Source organism: Lissotriton vulgaris, chromosome 1_1 (genome assembly GCF_964263255.1).
Source record: "Lissotriton vulgaris chromosome 1_1, aLisVul1.2, whole genome shotgun sequence".
Lineage (NCBI taxonomy): Eukaryota > Metazoa > Chordata > Amphibia > Caudata > Salamandridae > Lissotriton > Lissotriton vulgaris.
Window position 1 is genome coordinate 19,036,129 of NC_141685.1, and position 18,168 is coordinate 19,054,296.

Consider the following 18,168-nt stretch of genomic DNA (forward strand, 5'->3'; position numbering starts at 1 on the left):
ACTCTAATCACTAGTATATGCAGTAGACCTTTGTACTCTCTGCCATTCCTATGTGACTCTTAGAGTATATCCAGTCTTATCCCTTCCCTATGTATATAGAGATAACTCTAATCACTAGTATATGCAGTAGACCTTCGTACTCTCTACCATTCCTATGTGACTCTTAGAGTATATCCATTCGTATCCCTTCCCTTTGTATATAGAGATAACTCTAATCACTAGTATATGCAGTAGACCTTCGTACTCTCTACCATTCCTATGTGTCTCTTAGAGTATATCCATTTGTATCCCTTCCCTATGTATATAGAGATAACTCTAATCACTAGTATATGCAGTAGACCTTTGCACTCTCTACCATTCCTATGTGACTCTTAGAGTATATCCACTCGTATCCCTTCCCTTTGTATATAGAGATAACTCTAATCACTAGTATATGCAGTAGACCTTTGTACTCTCTACCATTCCTATGTGACTCTTAGAGTATATCCATTCGTATCCCTTTCCTATGTATATAGAGATAACTCTAATCACTAGTATATGCAGTAGACCTTTGCACTCTCTACCATTCCTATGTGACTCTTAGAGTATATCCATTCGTATCCCATCCCTATGTATATAGAGATAACTCTAACCACTAGTATATGTAGTAGATCTTTGTACTCTCTACCATTCCTATGTGACTCTTTGAGTATATCCATCTGTATCTCTTCCTTGAGTGACTTGCAACTTGTACGTTTGCAGTTTTTTCTGTGTGTATCTTTTATGTAACTCATGTAATTCCAAGTCCTAGTGGTTCTTATGTAAAGCGCTCTGACACCTTCGGGTAATGTTTGCGCTATATAAAATCGCATTAAATAAATATATATATATATATATATTTCCTTACCCAGAGTGCCTATGGCAGTTGCTCCTCATCTATTCTTTAATATAAGTACTTTATTCCTTGGTAACCTGCATTATAAACAACATTTTAGCACCCTTTAACTCTGTGAGTTAATTTATTCTTTTTCACTCATTCGTTCATTCACTCTCTGCCTTACTTTCTTATCTTCTGAATTCTTCTTACTTCTCCCTTAGGAACCTTCTGGAGCCTCCGCTGTCAACCAAGCAACGAAGAAATCAGGAACTGAAGTATTCAATGGGTAAGTATTAATTCTTCTCTTTATATTTCTTTTTTCCTATTTACTTTAAATTGGTATTCCTCTCTAGTTCTAAATTACCTAACTAACTAACTAACCGACGCACCGAAGAGCTCTAACCTGCGCCTAAGCCTGGCACAAAACTGCACTATTTCTATCTAACTAGACTACAGAAAGAACGTGACTAATCTCTGAAAATCAGTTGGTGAAGTGCCTTGGTTCTAAAATCAACCGGCGCACTTCACAGCTGGTCTAGACCTCGCGCCCGTGTCCAGGAGGTAGTACAGGGGAGAATGCCCGTTCCGCGATATAATCACCCACAACATTTTGCGAGCTGGTGTTCTTTGCAATGCCGGTTCAATGGCAGATACTGCAGGACAAAGAAGAGCTTTGATTCCTTTTTCTTGCACCCTGACACCTGTCCAGGGGGTGCAGAAGAGGTTAGACCTGTACTGTGCTGAGGAGGTGAGACCTGTTCAGGGGGTGCAAAGGAGTTGAGGCCTGTCCTGGGCCGGGGGTGTAGTGGCAGTGCAGCCTATCTAGGAGGGGTGCAGAGGAGGTGAGTCCTGTCCAAGGGGGTACAGAGGAGGTGAGGCCTGTCCAAGGGGGTGCAGAGGAGGTGAGGCCTGTCCTGGGTTGGTGTACAGTGGAGGTGAGGCCTCTCCAGGGGTGTGGAGGTGTGAGGCCTGTCCAAGAGGGTGTAGAGGAGGTGAGGCCTGTCCAGGGGGTGCAGAAGAGCTTAGACCTGTACTGTGCTGAGGAGGTGAGACTTGTTCAGGGGGTACAGAGGAGTTGAGGCCTGTCCTGGGCCGGGGGTGCAGTGGCGGTACAGCCTATCCAGGAGGGGTGCAGACGAGGTGAGTAAGATCAGAAGGGAGGGTTTTAAGTGTACGGGTTCAAATAGGCGCTCTAGCAAAGTAAACGTGAGTACGTATTGCTCGATAGTAATGGTGCAGGCAGGGAGAGGAGACCCTTAAAAAAACCCTCAATAGGAGTGCAACAAAGTACACTCTTATAACATAAATACACAATCCTGCGCACTCAAAAGGAATCACAACAACAATGTTAAAAGTAAATTCAATTTAGCACAAAAAGAAAGTTTTGTCCAGCGTCGTTATCATTGGAGGTTCTTGCGTCTCTCCTTTTATTAGATCAGCAGATAGGATAATTTATAAACAGCCAGCCAAGTCGAGGTGAGGCCTGTCTAGGGGGTGCAGAGGAGGTGAGGCCTGCCCAAAGGGGTGTAGAGGAGGTGAGTCCTGTCCAAGGGGGTACAGAGGAGGTGAGGCCTGTCCTGGGCTGGGGGTGCAGTGGAGGTGAGGCCTCTCCAGGGGTGCGGAGGCAGTGAGGCCTGTCCAAGTGGGTGCAGAGGAGGTGAGGCCTGTCCAGGGTGTGCAGAGGAGTGGAGGCCTGTCCAAGGGGTGCAGAGGAAGTGAGGCCTGTCCATGGGGGTGCAGAAGAGATGAGGTGTGTGCAGGGGGCGTAGAGGAGGGGAAGCCTGTCCAAGGGGTGCAGGGGAGGTCAGGCCTGTCCATGGTGTGCAGAGGAGTTGAGGCCTGTCCAGGGGGGTGCAGAGGAGGTGAGGTGTGAAAATTTCAAAAACAACAGTTGATGGACAGAATGCAGAACAATGTCATACATTCACCCCAGTACAGAGATCTGGGCCTAAATCCATCGTTTTTTTGCACTCCACACCACCCCAATTCAGACATGGCCATATGCAAATCAGCCTCGACCCTGTGCCTCATGGGAACAGTCCAGCCCAAACTGCCAAGCCATGTCTTTCTTGGACCGGAATCAAGCATCCTAGGACCGGTTTCTGGCTATCAGCCGTCTTCAGCCAGGATAGCTTGACTCCAGTGGTGTGGAGAGCATGGGACTCACGTCTGAGCATACCCATCCCACACTGGGTGACAATTGCAAAAACAACAGTTGATGGACAGAATGCAGAACAATGTCATACATTCACCCGAGTACAGAGATCTGGGACTAAATCCATCGTTTTTTTGCACTCCACACCACCCCAGTTCAGACATGGCCATGATATGCAGTGCGGAGACCTGCAGTTAAGCAGCTCTGAACGAGTGAATGAAATCCATGCTGGTGGTTTGAGCTGGGATCGTGCCTTTCATGTTTATTTCTTCCATCCAGCCTCCTTCGAGGTACATACATTGTCAGATAAGGGGACAGAGGCACAGGAAGAGTAGGATTCGCCTAGTACTAAACAGTTTAAGCCTGACGAACACAGGACTACTTTTTCCAAAGGTTATTACTTGGCCACGTTACATTCTGGTGAATAGTCCATGAGAGTGGGCGCTGTGTACCCCTCCCCCCCCCCACCATAGGCAATGTCTATGTGGTAATCAAACTCTCGTGTCATCGGTAGGCTAAGGGTAAGATTTATTCACCACTGACCCAACTGCACCAGGAACGTAACTGCCGGGAACACTCCTGGCAACGCATCAACAACACTCCTGGCAACGCATCAACAACACTGCTGGCAACGCATCAACAACAACATTCCAGGGCCGCTGGAAGGAATCTTTAGTTAAAGACGCATCACCACAGTCTGGGTCCATTTTTAAAAGCACAGTTTTACTTACAACTTTAGGATGGTAGTAAATACCCCGATCTTGGACATAAATGGGGGGAGAGGCATAAATTTACTTAGTGATTCCTGAAGCTCAATATTTTACAAATTGGTAAGTCAGGGTTAAACACAGAGTCTCCTTGTTGCACAGTTTCCTAGTGCAGTAAACCACACGTGGGGTGGTGGAGATCGTGAGGGATTGGCCGAGGGACTACAATCCCAGGATAAGGACCTGTATAGTGGCCCTGTCGAGAAGTAACATTTGGTGTTTATTTCCAGCATCTTTAGGTAAAGTGGTAAAGCCGGGATTAGATGTTATGTCTCCCCTCGGCCCCTCCTAGGATAATTGGTCTGTGTGTAAAGGCGCTTTCGTGTACTGCGTACGTGTGAGGTGCAGAGCCCATTTCAGGTGTCTCCCTTGTATCTAGGTAACCTCTAAAGTTGTGTGCTGTTCCATAACGTTAGTGATACTCTGCAATCTCTCCTCTCACTGCATGTCCCGCCGCTGCTTTTTAGAGTCACTTCCTGTATTGAAATTCTTTGTGAAGCAGATGACCCTTGTAGGAAAGATTATAATCTCTCTGACTGCTTCAGATTCTCCTCGTGCCTGGCCTGTGTTATTGCATTGTCTGCATCAGATTCTCATAGTGGTTGGCCCGTGTTATTGCATTGTTTGCATCAGATTCTACTAGTGCCTGGCCTGTGTTATTGCATTGTTTCCTTCAGATTCTCCTCGTGCCTGGCCTGTGTTATTGCATTGTTTGCTTCAGATTCTCCTCGTGCATGGCCTGTGTTATTGCATTGTTTGCATCAAATTCTCCAGGTGCCTGGCCTGTATTATTGCATTGTTTTCGTCAGATTCTCCTCGTGCCTGGCCTGTGTTAATACATTGTTTGCATCAGACTCTTCCAGTGCATGGCCTGTGTTATTGCATTGTTTACATCAGATTTTCCTCGTGCATGTGACAGAGGGGAAACTGGAGGCCCTTCTGAGCCCCCTTTGAGGGTGTGGTCACGTGTACTGTGATCTGGAGTACCGTCTCAATAATGCACTGATAAAAGAGGAACAATGAAGTGAGATGACGATATTTCACGTTGGAGTGGCACTTTATTACACAAAAACATATGTATTTCAATAAAATGTATTGCTAAAGAACACGCTTAAGAAAACCTGGCTTCACTCTGCCATGGGTACATGCTAGATGAAGATTGCTTGTAAAATGCTGCGAGGCAAACAGAAGTGAATAATTATTAAAATGCGAGATTTGATGAACTTGAAACTTTAAGAAGACATTGAAAACCAGTTCAAGACAATATTTCGTTGTCACACAAGTCTCCTGGAGAGAATCATTTTAGCAAGTTTAAGCTTTTCAGAAAGAACAAATACCAGAGGCTAAGATCCTTAAGAGGCATAATTGAATTTAGCTGAGTTATACAGAATAAATTTTTATCAGGCCTAGTGCCTTAAAGCACCTAACTAGGAAGAGTAACCCTACAAGATCTAATGCTGCTAAGGTACCTTAAGAATATAAGGGATTGGGTGTGGATGGAAAAAATCCTAGGTAAAGTCAAGAATTCTAAGACAGATAGAGGTATTATCTTACCTGGGAAGGCATCACCTGATAGAATAGGCTTGGCAGTCCCAAATCAGATAAACGGTCGACCGGAGAATCCCGCCAAAGTCAGCTGGAGAGTTCTATCTTCTGATTGTGATGCTGAATCTTTTATACCTGAAATTGCAGAACTGACACTGTCCTGACGTATTTTCTGACGCAGGTGGCTTGACCGCATTGTCCTAGGACAGTGGGGGGCGGTCAGGTGTCCTAACGGTTGGTTGGCCATGCTTGACCGCAGAACATAAACAAAGAACATCTTGTCCTGTACATATTTCTAAAAATTTATGTGAGAGCGGAACTTACGCCAGGTGCTAGTATTTCAAGATGTTGCGGCTTATATTTCGGCAAGCTAAGTTTCAAAACAATATTTCAGTAAAAAGTCCCAAGATGTGCCAACTTGTACCAGCTGGGTTTGTGTACGTATGTGGGCGTTGGTTTTGATGCTGTGGAAAATTACTGTACTTCGTGTTAGCCCAATTTACCACGTTGTTTTCAGTGAACCAGAAATGCATGTTTAACATTATTGTGGGCCTAGTGCATTTTGTAAGCCTAAGGCATGTCTTTTTGGCCTTTGCCTTGGGTCTATAACCCCAGAATTCAGGGGATTTGTGGAATTTAATTTGCTGATCATACATAGCAAAAGGTGAGGGTTTTAAAGCATTTTTCAGATTCTCCTGGGTGGGGCCATATAGCACTTTTATACTACCCAGGTAGATAAGAGATGCTCTTTTTGGTGATCGGATGGTGGAGCGTGATTTTAACCCTTCATCACATGGCCTGTGTTATTGCATTGTTTACATCAGATTTTCCTTGTGCCTGGCCTGTGTTATTGCATTGTTTATATCAGATTTTACTTGTACCTGGCCTGTGTTATTGCAGTGTTTGCATCAGATTCACCTAGTGCCTGGCCAGTGTTATTGCATTGTTTCCATCAGATTCACCTACTGCCTGACCTGTGTTATTACATTGTTTGCATCAAATTCTCCTGGTGCCTGGCCTGTGTTATTGCATTGTTTGCTTCAGATTCTCCTCGTGCCTGGCCTGTGTTATTACATTGTTTGCATCAGATTCTTCCAGTGCATTGCCTGTGTTATTGCATTGTTTACATCAGATTTTTCCGCTTGCATGGCCTGTGTTATTGCATTGTTTACATCAGATTTTCCTTGTGCCTGGCCTGTGTTATTGCATTGTTTACATCAGATTTTACTTGTGCCTGGCCTGTGTTATTGCATTGTTTGCATCTCATTCACCTAGTGCCTGACCCGTGTTAATGCATTGTTTGCATCAGATTCTCCTCGTGCCTGGCCTGTGTTATTACATTGTTTGCATCAGATTCTTCCAGTGCATTGCCTGTGTTATTGCATTGTTTACATCAGATTTTTCCGCTTGCATGGCCTGTGTTATTGCATTGTTTACATCAGATTTTCCTTGTGCCTGGCCTGTGTTATTGCATTGTTTACATCAGATTTTACTTGTGCCTGGCCTGTGTTATTGCATTGTTTGCATCACATTCACCTAGTGCCTGACCCGTGTTAATGCATTGTTTGCATCAGATACTTCTCGTGCCTGGCCTATGTTTTTGCATTGTTTGTGTGAGATTCTCCTAGTGCCTGGCCTGTGTTATTGCATTGTTTGCGACAGATTCTCCTCGTGCCTGACCTGTGTTATTAGCATTGTTTGCGTCAGATTCTCCCAACGCCTGGCCTGTGTTATTGCATTGTTTACATCAAATTCTCCTCGTGCCTAGCCTGTCTTAATTGCATTGTTTGCGTCAGATTCTCCTTGTGCCTGGCCTGTGTGATTGCATTGTTTGCATCAGATCCTCCTAGTGCCTGGCCTTTGTTATTGCATTGTTTGCGTCAGATTCTCCTAGTGCCTGGCCTGTGTTATTGCACTGTTTACATCAGATTTTCCTTGTGCCTGGCCTGTATTACTGCATTGTTACATCGGATTTTCCTTGTGCCTGGACTGTGTTATTGCATTGTTTGCATCAGATTCACCTAGTGCATGGCAAGTGTTATTGCATTGTTTGCATCAGATTCACCTAGTGCCTGGCCAGTGTTATTGCATTGTTTGCATCAGATTCACCTAGTGCCTGACCTGTGTTATTACATTGTTTGCTTCAGATTCTCCCAACGCCTGGCCTATGTTATTGCATTGTTTACATCAGATTTTTCTTGTTCCTGGCCTGTGTTATTGCATTGTTTGCGTCACGTTTTTCTAGTACCTGGTCTGTTATTGCATTATGTGCGCTGCTTTGGTATGACCACCCCCACCCACTACTCCGGACACACACTCGACGCCGTCTTCTAATCCAGCAAGGACATCGTCTTCAGCCACGCCACCGGACTCCACTGGCCGGACCACAGCTGCGTCCACTTCAGCTTCAGAAGAACCACGATCCACCACCATCAGCAACAGGTGGCACGCAGAAGCTGGAACAAGATCACAGCCGACCAGCTCGCCGCATCCCTGAGCCAGCACCCACCCACCAGCTCACCGAACCCCAGGCAGTCCGCCAACAACCTCACGAAGTGGATCAGAAACTGCGCAGACGACCTCGCCCCACTGAGGACCCCGCCTAGCAGACCCGGCAGCAAGAAAGCATCCTGGTTCACCGACGAACTCAAGAGCTCCAAGAAGATTTGCCGAGCCCTCGAGAAAGCATGGCGCAGAGACCCGACACCAGACAACATGACCACCCTCAAGCTCGCCACCCGAAAACACCACCAACTGATCCACGCCACCAAGAAAACTGCATTCAAGGCACGACTGGACAACAACGCACACAACAGCAAGGAACTCTTCAACATCGTCAAAGAGCTCTCCAACCCCAACGCTGGAAACAACGACATCACCCCATCTCAAGACCTCTGCAACTCCCTCGCCTCCTACTTCCACAACAAGATCGCAGATTTACACAACAGCTTCAGCACACTACCGACGCACCCCACGACCGCAGCAACGCCCCCCTCCACCACCGTCCGCGCCTGGACCCCGATCACCACCGAAGACGCCATCCGTACGATGAACTCCATCCACTCCGGATCTCCAACCGACCCCTGCCCTCACCACATCTTCAACAAGGCCGACGCTGTCATCGCACCCCATCTGCGGGACATCATCAACACCTCCTTTGACACCGCCACCTTTCCGGAGAGCTGGAAGCACGCCGAACTCAGCGCTCTACTAAAGAAGCCATCAGCCGACCCCACCGACCTCAAGAACTACCGCCCCATCTCTCTCCTCCCGTTCCCGGCCAAAGTCATTGAGAAGACCGTCAACAAGCAGCTGGCCGCCTTTCTCGAGACGAACGAATCCCTCGACCTCGCGCAGTCTGGCTTCTGGGCCAACCACAGCACCGAGACCGCCCTCATCGCAGCCACTGATGACATCCGAGCCCTGCTCGACAACGGAGAAACAGCGGCCCGCATCCTCCTGGACCTCTCCGCGGCGTTCGACACTGTCTGCCACCGCACCCTAGTGCAGCGCCTCAGCAACGTCGGAATCCAGGAGAAGGCACTAGAATGGATCATCTCCTTCCTCGCCAGTAGGACACAGAGAGTCCGCCTACCCCCGTTCAGATCAGAATCCTCCGAAGTCTTCTGCGGCGTCCCTCAAGGCTCCTCGCTCAGCCCCACCCTCTTCAATGTCTACATGAGCCCCCTTGTGGCCATCGCACGCCAACACAACCTCAACATCATCTCCTACGCCAACGACACCCAGCTGATCCTCTCCCTCACCAACGACCCCGCCACCGCCAGAGCCAACCTACATGAAGGGATGAAAGACGTAGCCATGTGGATGATGACCAGCCGCCTGAAACTGAACTCAGACAAGACGGAAGTTCTCATCCTGGGCTCCTCTCCCTCCGCCTGGGATGACTCCTGGTGGCCCCCCGCCCTGGGCAGCGCACCCAAACCAACAGACCACGCACGCAACTTGGGCTTCATCTTGGACTCCTCCCTCTCCATGACCAGACAAGTCAACGCTGTCTCCTCGTCGTGCTTCAACATCCTGCGCATGCTACGTAAGATCTTCCGGTGGATCCCCACCGAGACCAGGAAGACGGTCACCCAGGCCCTCTTCACCAGCCGACTGGACTACGGCAACGCTCTCTACGCTGGAACCACCGCCAAGCTCCAGAAGAGACTCCAGCGGATCAGGAAACCCTCGGCAAGACTCATCCTCGACATCCCTCGACACAGCCACATCTCCGGACACCTGAGAGACCTGCACCGGCTCCCGGTCAACAAGAGAATCACCTTCCGTCTCCTCACCCACGCACACAAAGCCCTACACAACCAAGACCCAAGATACCTCAACAGCCGCCTCAACTTCTACACTCCCATCCGCCAGCTTCGATCGACCAGCCACGCCCTCGCCGCCGTCCCCCGCATCCGAAGAGCCACCACAGGAAGAAGGTTGCAGCTTTTCTAACAAACATGGTACCTTTTATCCCAATTAAGTGCATCTGACTGCAAGGACACTGCACTCTCCCTGCAGTAGCAATCTACTTACTATTTATGTAGCAACAGTCAGCCCAGCATGCCTGCCAGAGATGTCGTCGGGTCAGAAACAGTACATAGGTAAATGGGTATGATGCAAAAGTGTTGAGTACGATTTTAATCGAAGAAGCTGCTGTGATAGATGGCAAAACATCCATGTCGAAACATCAGCAGTAGGACAATGGTTCATGGAATGATAATGGTAGAGTTATTTACACTTCTGTGCGGTGCTTGTCACTTAATGTTCTTTTCTCCCACTCTCATGAGATGGTTTTACAAGGCAACTCTGAGCTCACTGAGTGTGGAGCTTCCATGAATCCCAGAGACAGGCCGTTCCAAAGACGGTAACAGAGAAGGGTGAAAGATCTGAGTCTTGATCCTGGCAGATGGACGGGTGATCCCTGAGGGGGTGTAGTTGGTCTGTGTGTTGCCACAGCTGTCCAGGGGGTGTAAGAAAATGTCAGCAATTTGTGGAGGGCCTTCTTCTGGGGGAGAACCACCGAGCTTCATGCAATATGGACTAGAGGGTTTGTGTCTGCGCAGGATGAGTTACATTCTGATAGCAAAATGGAGGACCTTGTCCAAAGGGGATGATGTTACCAAGGATTAACATTTTCAGTTATGACAGATAGTGAAAGTCCATTTACCTCGAGTTGCTTGAAAAGCTTTCTGCCCTCTGCTGGTGCAGGCTGGATGTTTAGTCTCTAGTTGGCATTTGCCAGGGGATGTTCAGATACAGTGGTAGAATTAAACCTTGGAGCAGCACTTGTAGTGTTGACTCTTGGAGTCTTGTAGTATGTGCTGGATGTGGTGGAACTGTCCTAATGTTCCATGGAGCTCAGAAAACCCAGACTCTCTGTCCTCTCAGAGCACGAGCTCTGTGGCTTGACCAGTTGAACGGCAATAAAGAAGATGACCTAGATCAGTTCTACCTCTCCCGACCTTTGAACTGATCCTTGAGGAAATAAGCCGTTGTCTGCAAAGCAGATCCACAGAAGGTGCAGCTGACAGAAGACCCTGCCTGGGAGGAAGATCTGCACAAGGCGCAGCTGACAGAAGTCCACCCTGGAAGGAAGATCTGCACAGGCCACAGCTGACAGAAGTCCTGCCTGGAAGGAAGATCTGCACAGGACACAGCTGACGGAAGATTTGCCTGGTGGGGACCTCAACGGAGTGTGAGACCCACAAACCACAAGATCCATCAAGCCCAGCTAGCCAGACTGGACGCAATGTACACCAAATGCCTGATTTATATTTCAGCGGATGGTTTATTCCATCACAAATGTGACAGGTATCCTGCCCGCCCCATTAAAAATGCATTACTTCCTGTGGCAATTATAATAAGGCAGACAGGATATCTGTCACGTTTTGATAATGCCTTGATGTAGTTTGCAGAGTTTACCCCGCAGAACTCCATGAAGTGTCAGGGAAACTCCGCCACACTCTGCTGACTTCCGCTAGTGGCAGAGTTTAAGTTGCACTGCTCGTACTGATTTTTAGTGAGTTTAACCCCCACTGTAAAATCAGCACAAACACCACTACGCGTCGTGTCAGAGGGTGATGCTGCTTTCTGCCGCTCTAATTGATATCCTAATTGAATGGCAGCTTCATCAACGAGAATGGCAGATTTTAACACTCGAGTGGTCGCGACCTGCCTTGACCTCCCGCAATGAGAAATCTCACCAGGAGGAGGTCTAGCGTGCTATATTTTCTCACAAGCGCTCGTCACCTTACCGTTGGCGAACCGCTTGAGAAAAGAACTCTGTTCTACATGGAGTTTTTTGGACCAGGAGTGGGTAAAACTTTGCGAGCTCCGCCGGCAGAGCGGAATTCTTCACCCACCCATAGTTTTGAGGCAATAATCTGTTGGACAAACTCCTAACTAGGCCCTTTGTCTGCAATAAGTGTTGTAGAAGAAGTGAGATCCATGGCCTTGTGAGTATGAGGCAGTTATCTGACTTCTGATGGATGCCACAGAGTGAGTGCGCAGCCAGAGGGCAGTAGGGGGGCCGAAGGACATTAAATTAGGTAAACTTGAATATGAGAAATATGGAAAGGTAGAAATGCTGTATCACCTGTGGATAACTGACACCTCCTCCCGCTCTTCCAAATGCCCATCCGGTCACAAATGGCATCCTGGGCCCCAAAAGGACAACGTCATGCCAGATGCCATGTAATGTTGGAAAAGGGGGGAAAAGAGTAATATGCACACATCTGCTGCGGGGATATGTCAGGTAAATTATTGGTTGTGATGGATTTTCTATAAGTACTAAATGACTGATCTAGTTGAATATTAAAATATATGAATCAACGTTTGTTTACCTTATCAGCGCTTATAATGAAAAGGATGGGGCTTACAGTGAACCCCTCGTTATGTTTCACACAAAAGCCCCGGAAGGAGCTGCATCTTACAGAACTTTTATCTACTTTAGGAAGAACTAAAGACCTGCTTTTTAAAGTTGTCTTTCAGGGCCAGAACCAGGCTCTGTAAGCTGCACTAGTTTCAGGGAGATTGACAGATGTTATGCTGATAGGAAACCCCCCTCAACTCACAATAATGTTATAATCTTCCAGGTTAGAAGAAACCAGAAATGCTTGAACCAAGGGAGCTGTTGAAAGTGTCAAAGGTGACTTATGAAAAGCGAGTAAAGACAGGAGTTGGTATGTGAGATGATCTTAAGTGAATCGGAAAGAATGAGAAAAAGTGTGTAAATTGAGTTATTTTTGTTGTATACTTTGTAAAGAGTTACTGGAAATTTTACAGCCCAGCCTGATCCAGCTCTTTCTCTAAACTCTATTGTTGTTTAAATGAAATCTTGACCATATGTGTCTATCTTAAGCTATACCTCAAGCACTTGGGTGCACCATGAGCGCCTTTACTTTGCTAAGTTACTCTGTAAACACTGGTAAATCACCTCCTTTCCAGACATTAATAAGATGTCACCTGATCAACAGAACTTTTAGTTAAATATCTGTGTATGATGAAATATTCCTTGCTAAGTTTCAAAAGTGATAAAGAAGAAGGGGGAGATTTACTAAGGTTTTGCACGGTTTGCATCACAAAAGAGGCACAAAATGGAGCAAAATCTTTTTTCCTAATTTACTTTCCAGCGCTAAACTTGTTTAACACTGGAAATAACGTTAAAGTAATGTGACACTGCGCATAGCATTGTTTCCCATTACTTTGAGCCATGGGGGCTGCCAAGAGGGGTGCATGGGCGTTCCCGTGCAACCAGAAAACTAGGTGCAAGGAAGGAGAAATGCTTTCCTTTCTCCTTCCTTTTCTGACATTGCATGTGTGCTGCACTGTGCAACACGTATGCAAAATGGTAAAAGCTTTCCCTCGTGTCGAGTCATAGTAATTTGTACAGGAAGGGTGTCCTTCCTGTACAAAACCCATGCTGGACTCACAGACACACACACCCTAGTGCTCTGGTGCCAAGGTGTGTGCATGGCGCAGGCCCTCTGTAATCAGGGCCGGCGCAAGGGAAAGGAAAGAGCCATATCTTCGAAAATATGGTGCTCTCCTGTTCCCTTCCTGTCGCGCCACGCAGCGTAGCCTCGCGGGGGAGGGCTGCGCTGCATTGTGTGGAGATTTGGTAAATCTCCCCTGAAATGTCTGTTACAATCAGTTAAACATTGTGAATTCTCATTCCATTATGTTTCAATTTAGTAATTTAAAATATCTTTCGATCCAACAGAAAACAAGCCTTGCATGTGTGAAATGACCATCAATAATGAAGCGAAGGCTGTAAATCTTCAATAATAGCGGAAATAATGAGCTCCAGTATTCAGGAAAACATCAGCGCAGTCGGCGACAGAGGAACCTGCACACAAACTGACAGATCCCGGATGAAGCCTCAAGGGCAGTTCAGTGATTGTAAGAGTCTGAGCTGTGCACCTCCACGCTACAAGACGAAGAAATGACCTTAGTAAAATTAAGGCAACAACAATAACAAACCCCCTCCTGTATAAACAAGTGTCCAACATCAGCTTTGATTATGGGATCGGTATGATGTGATTACCGCAGTGCTCTGTTTTCTAAGATGATTACAAGCCATCATTCCGTGCTCTAGGTGCATTGTAAACTCTTTCTGGCCGAACCACAGTAACCAGAGAAGAGCACAACAGAGCGGAGCCAGACAACTGACGGGTAAAGGAAAGAGGAGTTCTTATATCTACAATACAACAGACTGTCCCGATTTGCACCGGCCAGAAGGAAGATACATCTTTACCCGCAAGGGTGCATTGCCATAATCCAATCTAAAGGCACAATCGCCTACAAAGACACCTTCTACATATTAGGAGTGTGGCAAATATTTGGTGGCTATCGTATTTTATTGTTAAAACAGAAATCAAACGTGCAAATTACTGCACACATATAAAGTTTGTGAGAAAAACACAAGTGCTTTATCAGCCATGTCGGCCCATCAGGAAATGCAGTCATGGGATGTAGAAAAATATATACCCGACCCACAGACACTAACCAAGAAAGAAGAATCATACACATGCAGCAAGAGCTTTAGTTTGTCATCACTACGCAAGCTTCATCAGCACACGTACATAGGACAAAAACCATTCAAGTGCAGTGAATGTGTCAAGAGATTTAGTCAGTTATCAATCCTACAGAAACATCAGCGTACACACACGGGGGAAAAGCCATATCATTGCAGTGAATGTGCAAAGTGCTTTAGTTACTTTTCAAACCTCCAAAAACATCAGCGAATACACACGGGACAAAAACCTTTCAAGTGCAGTGAATGTGTAAAGAGCTTTGGTCAGTTATCAGCCCTACAGATACATCAGCGTACACACACGGGGGAAAAGCCATATCATTGCAGTGAATGTGCCAAGTGCTTTAGTCAATTATCAAAACTCCAAAAACATCAGCGAATACACACAGGGGAAAAACCATTCAAGTGCAGTGAATGTGCAAAGTGCTTTAGTCACTTATCAAAACTCCAAAAACATCAGCGAATACACACAGGGGAAAAGCCATTCAAGTGCAGTGAATGTGCAAAGTGCTTTAGTCAATTATCAAACCTTCAAAAACATCAGCGAATACACACAGGTGAAAAACCATTCAAGTGCAGTGAATGTGACAATAGTTTTTGCAGCTCTTCAGCATTAAGGTATCATCTGCGAACACACACAGTAGAAAAACCATTCAAGTGTAGTGAGTGTGCAAAGAGCTTTAGTCGCTTATCAAACCTCCAACAACATCAGCGAATACACACAGGGGAAAAACCATTCAAGTGCAGTGAATGTGCAAAGTGCTTTAGTAACCTATCAAACCTCCAAAAACATCAGCGAATACACACAGGGGAAAAACCATTCAAGTGCAGTGAATGTGCAAAGTGCTTTAGTCAATTATCAAACCTTCAAAGCCATCAGCGAACACACACAGGGGAAAAACCATTCAAGTGCAGTGAATGTGACAATAGTTTTCGCAGCTCTTCAGCATTAAGGTATCATCTGCGAACACACATAGTAGAAAAATCATTCAAATGCAAAGAATGTGGGGAGAGATTTAGTCAGTTATTAGTCCTAAGACGTCATCAGCGTACACACAAGGGGGAAAAGACATATCATTGCAGTGAATGTGGAAAGTGCTTTAGTCACTTATCAAACCTCCAAAATCATCAGCGAATACACACAGGGGAAAAACCATTCAAGTGCAATCAATGTGGGAAGAGCTTTAGTCAGTTATCAGACCGAAAACGTCATCAGCGAACACACACAGGGGAAAAACCTTATTATTGTAGTGAATGTGACAGTAGTTTTCGCAACTCTTCATCATTAAGGTACCATCAGGGAACACACACAGGGAAAAAACCATTCAAGTGCAGTGAATGTGCAAAGTGCTTTAGTCACTTATCAAACCTCCAAAAACATCAGCGAATACACACAGGGGAAAAACCATTCAAGTGCAATGAATGTGGGAAGAGCTTTAGTCAGATATCAGACCGAAAACGTCATCAGCGAACACACACGGGGGAAAAACCTTATTATTGTAGTGAATGTGACAGTAGTTTTCGCGACTCTTCAACATTAAGGTACCATCAGGTAACACACACAGGGAAAAAACCATTCAAGTGCAGTGAATGTGCAAAGTGCTTTAGTCACTTATCAAACCTCCAACTACATCAGCGAATACACACAGGGGAAAAACCATTCAAGTGTAGTGAATGTGCAAAGTGCTTTAGTCAATTATCGCACCTCCAAAAACATCAGCGAATACACACAGGGGAAAAACCATTCAAGTGCAGTGAATGTGCAAAGTGCTTTAGTCAATTATCAAACCTCCAACAACATCAGCGAATACACACAGGGGAAAAAACATTCAAGTGCAGTGAATGTGCAAAGTGCTTTAGTCACCTATCAAACCTCCAACAACATCAGCGAATACACACAGGGGAAAAACCATTCAAGTGCAGTGAATGTGCAAAGTGCTTTAGTCAGTTATCACACCTTCAAAGCCATCAGCGAACACACATAGGGGGAAAACCTATTCAAGTGCAGTGAATGTGACAATAGTTTTTGCAGCTCTTCAGCATTAAGGTCAAATCTGCGAACACACATAGTAGAAAAATCATTCAAGTGCAATGAATGTGGGAAGAGATTTAGTCAGTTATTAGTCCTAAAACGTCATCAGCAAACACACACGGGGAAAAACCCTATCATTGTAGTGAATGTGACAGTAGTTTTCGCGACTCTTCAGCATTAAGGTATCATCAGCGAACACACACAGGGGAAAAACCATTCAAGTGCAGTGAATGTGCAAAGTGCTTTAGTCACTTATCAAACCTCCAAAAACATCAGCGAATACAAACAGGAGAAAAACCATTCAAGTGCAATGAATGTGGGAAGAGCTTTAGTCAGATATCAGACCGAAAACGTCATCAGCGAACACACACGAACACACACTGTAAGCAGTAGACTTTGTTTGAAGAATGTGGTGAAATAGCGAAATCCCACAACAAAAGCATATATGTGCCAGGACAATCAGTTGCACTCCCAGCAACTCATCTTCCACACTTAATTGTCCCTTGTCCTCAAATGTTCTGAAGGATTTGTCGTATGAATGCCAGAAGTGGCAGTGACATTCATGAAGCTAAAGCTAACAGGAGTGTGTGGGAGATAGAGAGGGGAGAGATAAAGAGAGTGAGAGAGACAAAGAAAGGGGGAGAAAAAGAACGAATTGGAAGGAGGGGGAACGTACGTTATTTGTACTCATCTAAAAATAGACGAAGCAGCCGAATACATGCCAATGTGTGACATCACCAGGGAAATGGGCTGAACACCTGTGAATTTAATGTTTATTTTTAATACCTATAGACCCATGTCATGCCAATAAACAGGGCACAAGTAAGGAAAATAGTGAAGGAGCCCATTATCATATGCAAATCACAGTGACGTCACATGTAGTGACATCACAAGAAGTGATGTCAGGCCCTTAAAATTTTCGCGTGAAAGGTTGACGGCCTGTTTTAAAAACAATAAACAAGACACATAAAATGATGTAAAAATAAGTTTTTGGTTTCAGTTTTTATACATCATGTGTTTGGCCCACTATCAGTTTGTAACTAAACTCGGAAAATGACTGAAAGTGTAAATATTTTTAAACAGATATGTGGAACTTGGAAATTACATTTTGAAACAGTTTTCAGCGAATAAATAAAATATGCTTTTAATTTGCGCTTGTTTCCTGACGTTATTCTTTATCCAGCCCCTAAACCCCAAAGTGTTTCACATTTACAATGTATTAAGCAATAGAAGGACTAATTGTGTCAAGTTCTCTGTTCCTCTCTTGCGCCACTCACACAAACAAACACTCGGAGGCCTGTGTCTGCAGTGCTGGGGCACAAAGTAACAATTACCAGTTGCAGGCTAAGGAGCTATGTGGAACTGAGTCCCGTTTCTAGATAATAGTGGGGGGACCGCTTCAAACTGTGGCTACCCCCCGACTTGTGCCGTGCTGATAAAGCAATAGTGAATTTGAGTAATTATGATGAATTGAAATGAGAGAAAGAGAAGAACAGAGCAAGGTGCAGGATATATTAAAGAAAATGAAAAAAAGAGACACAAGACTTTAACCTGTTCTGTGTACTAGCACTTTACGTAAACAAGTTGTGCTGTGCGTTGTGAACAGGCTGTCACCCCCTTTGTATGTAAATGAGTTCTGTGACCAGACACCCCAGGCTCCCATCTCTTCTAGCGTGGATGATAATGTGAGCACTGTAAGGTAATCACAAACTAGGACTATGTTGAGAAACAATTGGCTTCCAGGTCACACAGCTGTTGTTATGTAGTTCT

General features: G+C 45.6%; 1 protein-coding gene across 2 annotated transcripts in view; it reads left to right on the top strand.

Annotated features, from left to right (window-relative positions):
- LOC147736994 (uncharacterized) overlaps positions 1–17,543 on the top strand; it is an 85,689-nt gene extending 68,146 nt beyond the window's left edge. Inside the window, exons 4-6 of one of the 2 annotated variants that reach the window (XM_086955442.1) lie at positions 14,457–14,923; positions 15,596–15,918; positions 16,003–16,632. In XM_086955442.1, coding sequence (XP_086811568.1) covers positions 14,457–14,923; positions 15,596–15,918; positions 16,003–16,377 — 1,165 coding nt within the window. In that variant the 3' untranslated portion in view covers positions 16,378–16,632. Of the gene's footprint in view, positions 1–1,077; positions 1,143–13,553 lie in introns of both variants that reach the window. The other variant, XM_086955519.1, reaches the window with a different exon arrangement.
- Positions 17,544–18,168: the final 625 nt, after the last annotated feature.